At 41.1% G+C, this 12,541-nt stretch overlaps 1 protein-coding gene across 5 annotated transcripts in view; it reads right to left on the reverse strand.

Moving 5' to 3' along the window:
- TCERG1 (transcription elongation regulator 1) overlaps positions 1–7,691 on the reverse strand; it is a 64,704-nt gene extending 57,013 nt beyond the window's left edge. Inside the window, exon 1 of one of the 5 annotated variants that reach the window (XR_002734685.1) lies at positions 7,591–7,674. Coding sequence is in view for 4 of the 5 variants with exons in the window: in XM_023226946.1 (XP_023082714.1) it covers positions 7,591–7,649 (59 nt within the window). In the remaining variant the exon portion in view is untranslated. Of the gene's footprint in view, positions 1–7,590 lie in introns of all 5 variants that reach the window. The other 4 variants (XM_023226946.1, XM_023226949.2, XM_023226947.2 and 1 more) reach the window with 4 other exon arrangements.
- Positions 7,692–12,541: the final 4,850 nt, after the last annotated feature.

The following is a 12,541-nucleotide window of genomic DNA, read 5'->3' on the forward strand; positions in this document are numbered from 1 at the left end:
ATGGAGGCGCACGCCTGTACTTCCTGCTACTGGGGAGGCTGAGGCAGGAGAATCACTTGAACCCATGAGGTGGAGGTTGCAATGAGCCAAGATCATGCCACTGCACTCCAGCCTGGGCGACAGAGCAAGTCCCCATCTCAGAAAAAAAAAAAAACTTACGTCAATGGATGATCTAGTCTGGATGAATGATCAAGGGATGCTGAGTCCAGGCAAAAATTTAGACAAGAGGGTTATCTGGATGATCTTAAAGTATTTACCCACATGCTGCTTAAAGTTGCAAGAAAGGATGAAAAACAAAACACTCTAGGTAATAAGGAAATTGGGCAATACCTTGACCCAGTGATCAAAACTAATTATCATCTAAGAAGGACAGATAATGTGTGACTGAGAGGGATACAACATCACCTATTCCAGCCAAAAATGTATAACCTCAATCTAATAATGAGGAAAACATCAAACAAACTCAGAATAAGAATAAGGAAGGAATGTTCTTTCTTTTCTTTTCGAGACCAAGTCTCACTCTGTTGCCAGGCTAGAGTGCAGTGGCACAATCTGGGCTTGCTGCAACCTCCGCCTCCCAGGTTCAAGCTATTCTTCTACCAACTAGATGGGACTACAGGCGTGCACCACCATTCCCAGTTAATTTTTTTTTTTTTTTTGCATTTTAGTGGAGACAGGGTTTCACCATGTTGGCAATGGTCTTGATCTCCTGATCTCATGATCTGCCCTCCTTCGCCTCCCAAAGTGCTGGGATTACAGGCATGAGCCACAGCGCCTGGCCAGAAGGAATGTTCGTTCTATTAAAACGGGGATGTGTATTCTTCAGAAGTGTCAGTGTTATCCATAAAAGACAAAGAAATGCATGGAAATGCTCCAAAGAAGTTTAAAGAGAGACACAATAACACAATTTTTTTTTTTTAAAAGACAGAGTTTCACCATGTTGGCAAGGCTGGTCTCGAACTCCTGACCTCAGGTGATCTGCACACCTCCGCCTCCCAGAGTACTGAAATTGCATGCATGATCCACCATGCTCGGCCAATAACAACACAATTTTAACTCTAGATTGAATTCTGTAATAACAGGAAGAAACGCCATACAGGGCATTACCAGATCAACTGACAACACTGGAATATGCACAACAGATTAAAGTATTATTACAAATTTATGAAGTTGATAATTAGGCTGTAGTTAAGTAAAATACTATCTCTATTCTTAGAAAATACTGAAGTATTGAGGGGTAAAAAGCCACAGGTATACCTTACCCTTGCAGTTCAGAATAACAAAGAGGAGGCATGTGTGCACGCAAATAGTAAAGCAGAAAAGGCAAAATATTAACATTGAAGACACTCTAGCTTTATTTTTGTGACATTTTTTAAGTTTGAAATGACTTGCAAAGTTTCTAAAGGGGGCAGGGGGTAACTTAGGAGATGATTAGTAGTCTCTATCTAAAGGGAAAGCCTTTCCCTGTAGGGCACACTACCCCACCACCTCTCACTCTCAACACCCTGTGTATTTTCTCCACAGCATTTAAGCAAATAAGTCATGTCACATGAGATAGTATTATCTATCTCTTCCCCCAAGCGCTTTTGTAAGAGAATTATTAACTCTTAAAAGTGCTTACTATGAGCAAGGCAGTGCTTACTCTAAGTTCTTTTCAAATATTATGTCTTTTAATCATCAAAACAACCCAATGAGATGGATACTATTAATCTCAGTTTACAGATAAAGAATTAAAGCAAAGAAGTCACTTGTCCAAGGCCAAACAATTGGTTCAGTATTAAAACCAGGATTCAGGTGGCCCACGGTGGCTTGTGCCTGTGATCCCAGCACTTTGGTGGCCAAGGCAGGCAGATCATTCGAAGTCAGGAACTCGAGATCAACCTGGCCAACATGGTGAAACCCTATCTCTACTAAAAAACACAAAAAAATTAGCTGGGCATGGTGGTGCACGCCTGTAATCTAAGCTACTTGGGAAGCTGAGGCAGGAGAATCGCTTGAGCCCAAGAGGTGGAGGTCACAGTGAGCTGAGATCATGCCAATGCACTCCAGTCTGGGCAACAGAGCAAGGGTCTGTCTCAAAAATAAATAAATAAACAAAACAGAGGATTCAAACACAGGCAAATGCCCTTTTCAGATTAGGAATTCTGTTCACTCTTGTATCCCTAGCACAAAGATCTGTACACAACAGGGCTCAATAAATATTAATATCAGTATTTGTTGCCTGAACCACTGAATACCTAGGTGATACTGTACCCAAACTACCTTACAAGTAGGGTACGTAGGATCTTAAAAAAAATTATTTTTACAATTTCACCCATTTACTGACTACCTATCATGGTATTCCCAGTAGCTATTATACATCTACATTATAAATAAAAAATCTACATTTCTGTCCTCAAGAGAGGAATTAACATTTATATTCTTTTTTTTTTTTTTTTTTTTTTTTTTTGGAGACGGAGAGCTCTGCCGCCCAGGCTGGAGTGCAGTGGCCGGATCTCAGCTCACTGCAAGCTCCGCCTCCCGGGTTTATGCCATTCTCCTGCCTCAGCCTCCCGAGTAGCTGGGACTACAGGCGCCCGCCACCTCGCCCGGCTAGTTTTTTGTATTTTTTAGTAGAGACGGGGTTTCACCGTGTTCGCCAGGATGGTCTCGATCTCCTGACCTCGTGATCCGCCCGTCTCGGCCTCCCAAAGTGCTGGGATTACAGGCTTGAGCCACTGCGCCCGGCTAACATTTATATTCTTTATATATTTGAAAAAAAATCATTCTTATAGTCTTTCCTTACCAGGCTCTTTCAACCCTCTGACATTTTTCAACCCTCTGCTTATAGTTTACCCTTTGAACTTTCTCTAAATTTACCACATCATAGTTCAATTCTCAGACACACCAAAAAAATCCTAATAAATAACCAATTTAGGCCAGGAGCAGTGGCTCATGCCTGTAATCTCAGCACTTTGGGAGGCAGAGGTGGGTAGATCACTTGAAGCCAGGAGTTCGAGACCAGCCTGGCCAACATGACAAAACCCTGCCTCTATTTAAAGTACAAAAATTCACTAAGCATGGTGGTGCACGCCTGCAGCCCCAGCTACTTGAGAGGTTGAGGCATGAAAATTACTAAAACCCAGGAGGCAGAGGATGCAGTGAGCCAAGATTGCACCACCGCATTTCGGCGTGGGCAACAGAGCAAGAATCAAGTCTCAAAAAAATTAAAAAATTAAAAAAAAAAAAAAAAACTAATTTGCCTTCTGGACTTGTTTACAATCCTGGCATAACAAGGATTACACCAGGATTGTAAACAAGTCTAGAACTACTACAGCAAGTATATTTAATCAAATTTGCAAATGATCCTACAATCCAAAGGTTAGAAAATATGAGTTAAAAAGGAATGTGGGCAGGATGCCACCCGGTGGCTCACGCCTGTAATCCTAGCACTTTGGGAGGCCAAGGTGGGTGGATCACCGGAGGTCAGGAGTTCGAGACCATCCTGGCCAACATGGTGAAACCCTCTCTACTGAAAATACAAAAATTAGCCGGATGTGGTGGTGGCACCTGCCTGTAATCCCAGCTACTCGGGAGGCTGAGACAGGAGAACAACAGGAATCTGAGAGGTGGTGGTTGCAATGAGCCAAGATCACACTACTGCACTTCAGCCTGGAAGACAGAGCAAGACATTGTCTAAAAAAAAAAAAGAAAGAATATGGATTGCATCAAAATAGTCAAAAGGTCTTTTTCAAATTATATGCATCCCCAAAAGACAGAGGCCACTGTTACTGAAGGAATGTCCAACCTTTCAGGGCAAAAAACAAAGTTGACCACCAAGGAAAGACACTCTGTTTCAGGCCTGAAAGTTAATAATGTACCCTACTCTTAGATTTTCTTTCCACCTGCCTCTCCTTTTTTTCAAAAAGTCTACAGTATTCATTTCTGTACAATTTCATACTTCCTGGTTACAGCCTGAAGTATTTAAGATCCAGAACCATAAAAAAGCTCTGTTAGGACTCTGTCTTTTGTTGTCAGGCTAGTTACGTAATTTCTGAGTCTTGAGTTTCCTCAGATGTGAATGAGTGAGGAACAGAAAAGGTATCTGATACCTCTGTTCAATGAGATAATCCTAGTGAAACATTTAGGGTGGTACCTGGTACATAGTAAACTACTTCAGCTATCATTACTTTCATTCCCCCACAAAACCTAGCAGTGTTTATCTGTAAAAGGCATTTCACTATTAATTTGGGATGGTTTTCAAAAGTCTGCCACTAAAATGGTGACAAAATTCACATAATTTCCTTTTTTGAATAGCCTAAAGTTGCCATTTTCTGATGTTAATTACGCACAGAACATGGGCTGGGCTCTTCATATCATACTGCTTCATCACAACCACCTCACCAGAACCTGCAGTGAGGATTAAATGAGCTAATAAAGTACTTGGAATAGTGCTTAGCACTTAGTGCTATCTAAGTTATTAGCTATTATTACTGTTTCTGTAACATTAGTACAGTAATAGTACTGGGAAGTGTTAAATAGTATTAATATTAGTAATGTTAGTTATTATTACTATAATTATTATTATCAGGCCCTGTATTACCTGGCCCACATTAACCTTTCCACAAATTCTAGTCTTTTCCTTTAAATATTTCAAGTTTATTACTTTGAAGCCTCTATACCTGTTCTCTTTGCCTGGAATGTTCTTCCCCAGATTTTCACATAACTAGCTCCTTGTCATTCATTCAGCCTCAAGTTTAAATGTCAGCTCAAACTGCTTTCCCACTTCTAGCCTCTCCAGGCCCTCTCAGGCTCATTATTCTCAATTTGAGTTTTCAATTATGATAGATGCTATAAAGAAATCTCCCATTTACTTCTGAATTATCTTTAGCCACTAGCATATAGTTCCCTTTAGTATACTGTTGCAACACATTAAAACACATTATTGTTTTAATAATGATAGTAAAGTTACTATATACCAGTATGGTTATACAGACATTATCCGTATTAACTCTTAATCCTCACTACAGCCTAATAAGGTAAGTTTGGCACCATTTTTACAGAGGAAACGATAGCACACAAAAATAATTTTCTTAAGGCAGCTAGTCAGTGACAACACCAGAATATTCTTATTCTCATTTTATAGATAAGAAAATTTAGATTGCAAGTATCTTAAGTATTGATAGGTAAACAAAGGCCCTAGGGAAAGGATCTATACAAATGACTCTGGAAGTTACTTTAATGGCATTTAGAATGTCTATAAATTTTCCATCTATTGTGGTTTATATTCCTACCACTTACAACCTTTCTGAATAACAAAAGCCTACTTGCATGAATAAAAATAACAAAAATATTTCACAAGATCATGGAAATACAAACATAAGGTATTTTTCTATAACAGAAGTACTCTATCCAGATATGCAATCTCCCCAATGCTAAAGACAATACTTTAATTGGAGGGGCAAGAAATAAAAAGATGCTACTGATATATGAGGGGCGAATTCTATAAACTGTGATTGAGGAGACCTGAGGTTTAGTCCAGACCCTGCCAACCAACCAGCGACCTCGTGTAAGTCACTTCACACTTACAGGCAGATTTAATCATCTGATGTGGTTGATTTCATTTACAATTTAGATAGCTCTTACAAGCTGGAAGCTCCTGCAGGACAAACGTCTTTTTTTGGTCTGGTTCAGGTAACTACTGCCAGCAACTGTCACGTAGTACACAATAAATGTTGGCCCAGTAAGTGAAGTATCTTTAAATCTCTTATCTTCATTTATTTACAACATAACTACAGAATATCTCATTTGCCAGGAGGTTATGACAGACACACCATGAAGTACATTCAGGATACAAATACAATGCAAAAATAAAGCCCCAACTTCTGCCATCAAAGAGGCCACATACACACCTAATTTCATGAGAAATGCTAAAATAAAGATCTGTACAGTATGCTCTGCAAGCAAGTTCCAATCCAAGAGGCTACGGTATAAAATATTTGCAACAGGGCACATTCATTTGCAAATTAAAGCCCTATTCAAATCAGTTGTGCAACATTAATAAAGTCTAAACGGCTTTATTAATAAGGATGTTTTTAAAAGCTTTAGAAAGATACTTTCTAAAATGCAAAAGAATGTTCCCTAATAAATCCATCTGAAACTAGCTAAGTAAGCTCCCTTTAAGACCGAAATCAGGAATAAGCTTGGCATGGCTAATATTGAAAGATCCTGACAATTCACCTTGATCACTCATTAATACTGTATACATCAGGAGTTTAAAGGATTTCAGATGTGTGTCTGAAATAAGACAAAATTTCATTTCTGCCAAAGTAGGGATCCGTGTGTGTGGCCATGCAGGATCTGAAAGGCATTTTCCTCTTCTAAAACCTTGAATAACAATACCCATTTCCTTACACAATTTCATCTTAGGCTCTAGACAGTATCAAGAGTCCTCATAATCTACACTGCTCTTTTTCATTTTCAAATGTTGACAACAGCTCAATTCAGAACAGGAGCTGAACATCCGAAATGCCATTTCTCCCATAAAGAAAAAAAAAAAGTACCATATACACATAAAGCATAATACCTCTTTTCCTCAAAAACCACTGACCAAAAGATTTCTCCAGGTCACTCTTATTTTACCAAATTTTAATTACAAATTCATAGGCATTGAGGTTCCAGGGGAAAAAAGGTCACTGCACTGGTCAGGGAAATGGCACGAGTAGCAGACGAATAGAATGCCAATCGGGATTGCAGGCTCTGAAACCTGACTGCCTGAGTTCCAGCCACTTCCTGGAGCCACAAATCCGCCTATGCAATCTTATTCTACTGACTCAACCTCCACGAGGCTGTTATCTCACCTGTAAGATGGGCGAGTAACAACTGAAGATGCCTCTGGTCTGTAGCCTGCAAAATGTTAACAGCAACTACTCCAAACGGTGATCGTAAGGATTAAATGAGACAAACCTAAGTAAAGGGTTTACTGGCACACGGTAAGTGCCTAATAAGCGGTTGCTACTGTTGTTGTTACTCACTACTACAGAATAATAAGGAATAAAGAGATGAAAAAAGGAAGAAAAGCCACTGAAGTTAAGAAAGGCAAGCGATGAGGGGGATGAAATGAAAGGGCAAACGTGGGGAGCCAAAATAGCTGGGGAGGGCGTGGAGAAGGCTTAGCCAGAAGTGGCGAACGGTACAAGGGAAGTAACTGCGAAGTGCAGGGACGTCGATGAGGAAAACCAGGCCCGCAGCGGAACGTGGCCGGGGGAAAGACTCTGGTCGGCCGAGACGGAGGCGACACGCGGCTGAGGCGGGGCGCAAAGGCGGGAGCACCGGGCCCGGCCAGCGGGCCGCAGGCCGCCAGGGACGGCGGAGCCCCAAGAAAGCACTAGGAAGCAGCCGAAGAACCCGCCGGAGGCCCTGGCCCAGCCCGGGCCCGGCTCTCATTCAAGCCACCTTCCCCTTCCCCTTCCCCCTTCTTAAGCCCCATGCGGTCCTGGCCCAGTGCGGCCGCGGCTCCGCTACCCACCGTCCGCCCCGGATCTCCACATGGCAGGTCTAGCACCTAGGGCTCTCGTGAGCAGAGATGTGAGGGAGGGCAGCGTCCCTTACCTGAGCTCCCCCGGGTTGAATCGCTCACCGTCGCCCCCGTCCCCGCCACGCTCCGCCATTACAGAGGGCCGCGTTCATCCACCCGCCGACCCGGCGTCCCTTATTGGCTAGAAAAATCGTCAATCCCCAACAAGAGAGGCGGAGATAGCAGAGGTCTGAGATGTGGTTGGTTAATCTTTCCATCAATCTTCGAGATGGGGGCGGTATCTTCCTTGCTATTGGAAAAGGGGCCCGCCGACTTTGAAAGCGGTATGAAGACAGCCAGTTGATTGGTGGCTCGGGGGCTTTATGGGAAATGTGATTTTAGCAGTGAGGAACCGCCGGCGCCCTCTCGCGGTAGGCAGAACTAAGTCCTCCCACGTTCGGCTCAGCCTGGTAGCCACGTGTCTGTCGGCTTCCGGGACAGCCAATTGTGGAGCCATATTGGCCAGTAGTAGCTGAGGCGGAGAGCATTTCCACTGGGCAAGCCAATCAAAATCGACCTGGGCCTCGCCTAAACCAATTGCACAGTTGCTGTGAAAAGCCGCTATTCCCTAGCTTTACAGTAGCAGGAGTCAAGTCACCACTCAGCTCTATATACATGTTATTAAATAATATATTATTAATTACGAGAATACTTCCCAAATTATACTAAATAGTTGCAAACGAATAGGTGTTATAAGTTGCTGCATTAAGAAAGGTAAATTGGTGAAGGCAAGCCTCTTTTCAATTTACAGCTGTACCATCTCTCCCTCAATCTCAAAATGTGCTTGTCTGAAATTAGCACACCCAGAATACCAGACGATTCTGAATATTTATTTCGTTTTTCTAATTAACAACAAAAAAAGTTTAGGATTTGGGGTTTCAAAGGTACAATGAAGATGAGCCCTTTTATTAAAGTCCTAAAATATTAAAATAATACTAATAGATAAATTTTACTTGGACCATGTAAGCATGTCCATGTAGCATGCTTACCATGTTTGCTAACCATGTAGCAAACCCGGATCTAAGTACGTCTCGTACGTTAACTCCTTTAAGATTCAAAAATCACTAAGAGGTGGATAACATAGTCACTGTTTGTAGATGAGCTTGAGGCGCAGAGAAGTTAAGTAGCTTGCCCAGGGTCACACATCTACTAAATAGCAGAGCCTGGTCTTAACCCCAGTCAGCATAGTAGCAAAACACCACTACAAAATACTGTGAGCCTAAATAATTGGATCCACATAAAAACGTGTGCACAAATGTTCACAGCAGCAATATTCATAATAGCCAAAAAGTATTGTAATAACCCAATGACCATCAGCTGATGAATGGTTAAGAAACATGGTATAACTGTACAAAGAAACATTGTTTTTATGTTGACATAAAAAGCCACATCCAAAAAGGCCACCTGTTGTATGATTCCATTTACATGAAATGTAATTAAATTACATTGCATTTCAGGCAAATCCATAGAGACAGAAAGTAGAATAGTGGTTTCCAGGAGGTAGAAGGGAGTGAGGAATTGGAAGTGACTGCTAATGGATATGGAATTTATTTTTGGATGATAAAAATGTTCTGGAGTTAGCACTAATGGTGGCACAACTTTGTTAATATACTAAAACCCATTGAATTCTATACTATTTATTTACTTATTTTGAGAGGGAGTGTCACTCTGTCACCCAGGCTGGAGTGCAATGGCATGATATCAGCTCACTGCAACCTCTGCCTCCCAGGCTCAAGCTATCCTCCCACTTCAGCCTCCCAAGGAGCTGGGACCACAGGCCTCTGCCACCATATCCAGCTAATTTTTTTTTTTAATTTTTGGTAAAGACGGGGTTTTGCCATATTGGCCAGACTGGTCTTGAACTCCTGAGCTCAAGTGATCTGCCCACTTTGGCCTCCCAAAGTGCTAGGATTACAGGTGTGAACCACTGCACACAGCCAAATTGTATACTTTAAAAGGTGAATTTTACTGTATGTGAATTATATTTTAATTAAAAAACACCATCTACACTGAATTCCAGTTAAATATTCAAAATCAATTAAATATGATAAATTGTGATAAAGGCTTCAGACAATTCTGAGCATGAGTAATTGGAGAAGGAGAGCATGGTGAAAATTTTGTTAAAGATGTAGTATTTGAGGTTGAGTGCAGTGCCTCAGGCCTGTAATCCCAGCACTTTGGGAGGCCAAGGGGGGAGGACTGCTTGAGTTCAGGAGTTTGAAACCAACCTGAGCAAAATGGGGAGACCTCATTACTACAAAAATCAAAAATATTAGCCAGGCATTGTGGTGCATGACTGTGGTCCCAGCTGCTTGACAGGCAGAGGTGGGAGGGCCACTTGAGCCCGGCAGGTGGAGGCTACTGTGAGCTATAATTGCAGCACTGCACTCCAGCCTGTGATACAGAATGAGACACCATCTTAAAAAAGAAAAAAAAAAAATGTGACATTTGAACAAACTATAGTTTGACCAGAAGTTGGGGGTTAGATCCCTTTTTCAACATTAGCTTGTATCCCCAAGTTCTGGTCAATTATTCTGAAAATAATACTGGTATAGATGGCTCATTACAAACTAATCCCTACCAAAAAAAAAATTCAAAATGGATACCTTATAGAAAGTAAGTCACTAGCATATATAAGAGATGAAAACAGGCTGGGTGCAGTGGCTCACGCCTGTAATCCCAGCACTTTGGGAAGCTGAGGCAGGTGGATCACCTGAGGATTTCAAGACCAGCCTGGCCAACATAGCAAAACCCTGTCTCTACTAAAAAAATACAAAAATTAGCCGGGCATGGTGGCGCACACCTGTAGTCCCACCTACTTGGGAAGCTGAGGCAGAATCACTTAAACCTAGGAGGCAGAGGTTGCAGTGAGCCGACATCTCACCATTGCACTCCAGCCTGGGTGACAGAATGATACTTCATCTCAAATTAAAAATATATATATATATGAAAACAAACTCAGTCTGAAGTCAGTCTGAAGAAACTCCTTGCAGGTATTAAAACTGTATTATCTGATAGTTTTTATTATGTTATTTAAATCTACTTTAAGATATTTATATTATAGTATAATCTTTTAAATAAAGTATATACATATGTATATCTATCACATGTATATGATAATCATATGTGTATATATATTTCATTATTTCATTGCTATAGTGTATCCCCATAAATATGTCCTTGAAATTCAGGTAGTTTGAGCTCAATGGTTATATACAACATGTTGCAAATATCTGACTTGAACTATGTCTATACAGCTTTTCTAGAGTGAACCATTTTATTGAATCAAAATGAAAAAGGAATTGAAGAGATTCAGTGCATCTTTTAAGAGACCAAAGGGACTTTCCTGTGGTCAAAGCTTGATAACTATTAGGATACTGACAATGTACACAACTACACAGAACAGAATAGCAAATACCATCCTTGCTCAATTGATAACCATTGAATTATAGACCCCCCAAAATTAGCATATCAAGATGAAATGAAGAGACAATGTTGGCTTCAGACAAATTATTTCATCAGGGCTTAAGTCCTGCTGCGAAGACACTCATCAGAATTGGCTCTTGAGAACTGGTTCCAATGCAGAATCAGGCTTTAAGAAAACAACTGCCATTTTTGAGTACCTATCTTAAATCCATAGGAGATACATTACATACACTATTTCCAATCCCTTCAGCAGCCCTGTAAGATGGATGTATTGTCCCCAATTTACAAATGGGGAAACTGAGGCTCAGATAGATGATAGGACTAATGCAAGGTGACATTCAGATAGCTGAAAAGAGGGGAAGCCAGAATTCAACCAGCCACATGTGTGTCTAACACCAAAGCCAGTTAGAGACCACTAAATCCTGCATCTCACCCAAATCACAATGTATAATTTCTAGACTGTAAATGCTTTAAAAAGACTGTTTTCCTGGCTGAAGCCCCAGCTCCTAATAACACGCTTATTAACCCATAAACTGTGCAGCTGTGTTATTCCTGACTGAAAATATTGGTCTTTGAAATATTTAAAGAGATCTCAGAAATAGAGAATCCCAGGCTGGATGCATCTGCTAGCTCCCTCACAGGCAGTAGGGATAGCAGTTGCTAATGAGCTTTGGGGTAAATTAGATCAGGATTCTAGTCCTGGCTCTATCAACTACTGGCCGTATAATCTTGGGCAAGTCACTTCTCATAGCTTCGACCTTTTTATTTGGAAAACAAAGAGTTGTCCTGAGATTTCATAAGTAAACTATTTACCATGGCATAGGCAGCAACTAAAATTCATCAATAAGTAATATTTGTTTCCATAGTTTCTATAGGGCTGCTATGGTCTGGATATTTATGTCCCCCCAAATTCCTATGTTGAAATTTTTACCCACAAGGTGATTGTATTAGGATGCGAGGCCTTTGGGAGGTGACTAGGTCATGGGGGCAGAACCCTATGAATGTGACTAGAGTGCTTGTAAAAGAAGCCCAGGAGGGACCTCTCGCCCTCTTCTGCCACATGAGGTTAGAGTGAGAAGGTCGTCTGAGGAAGCTAGTTCTCACCTGACACCAAATCTGCTGGCACCTTGGCCTTGGACTCCCCAGTCTCTAGAATGTGACAAATAAATCTCTATTGTTTATGAACCACCCAGTCTATGGTATTTTGTTACAGCAGCCAGAATGGACTACAAAAGGGCATTTTGCTAGCTAGTGCTTTACCGAGAAGGCCAAAATCAAGGTAGGGTCCACCTTTTTGCATATATGTGAGTGAAGACAATGAGATAGCCAAGAAACTAGGACTAAATAAACAATATTACTCCATGAATAGGAAGTGTCATACTAAATCAACATACAGGATTATAGCAGAAAATAGTAATAGTAGCTTACATTTCCTGAGCTTGTAGTATGCTGAGCATGTTACATAAGCATCTCACTTAATAAGTAATATCAATCATTTCCTACATGCAAGGCACTGTTTTAAGCACTTTAAATGTACTAACACATTTGAAACTTTACAAC

This window comes from Piliocolobus tephrosceles, chromosome 4, assembly GCF_002776525.5.
Source record: "Piliocolobus tephrosceles isolate RC106 chromosome 4, ASM277652v3, whole genome shotgun sequence".
NCBI classification, from domain to species: Eukaryota; Metazoa; Chordata; class Mammalia; order Primates; family Cercopithecidae; genus Piliocolobus; species Piliocolobus tephrosceles.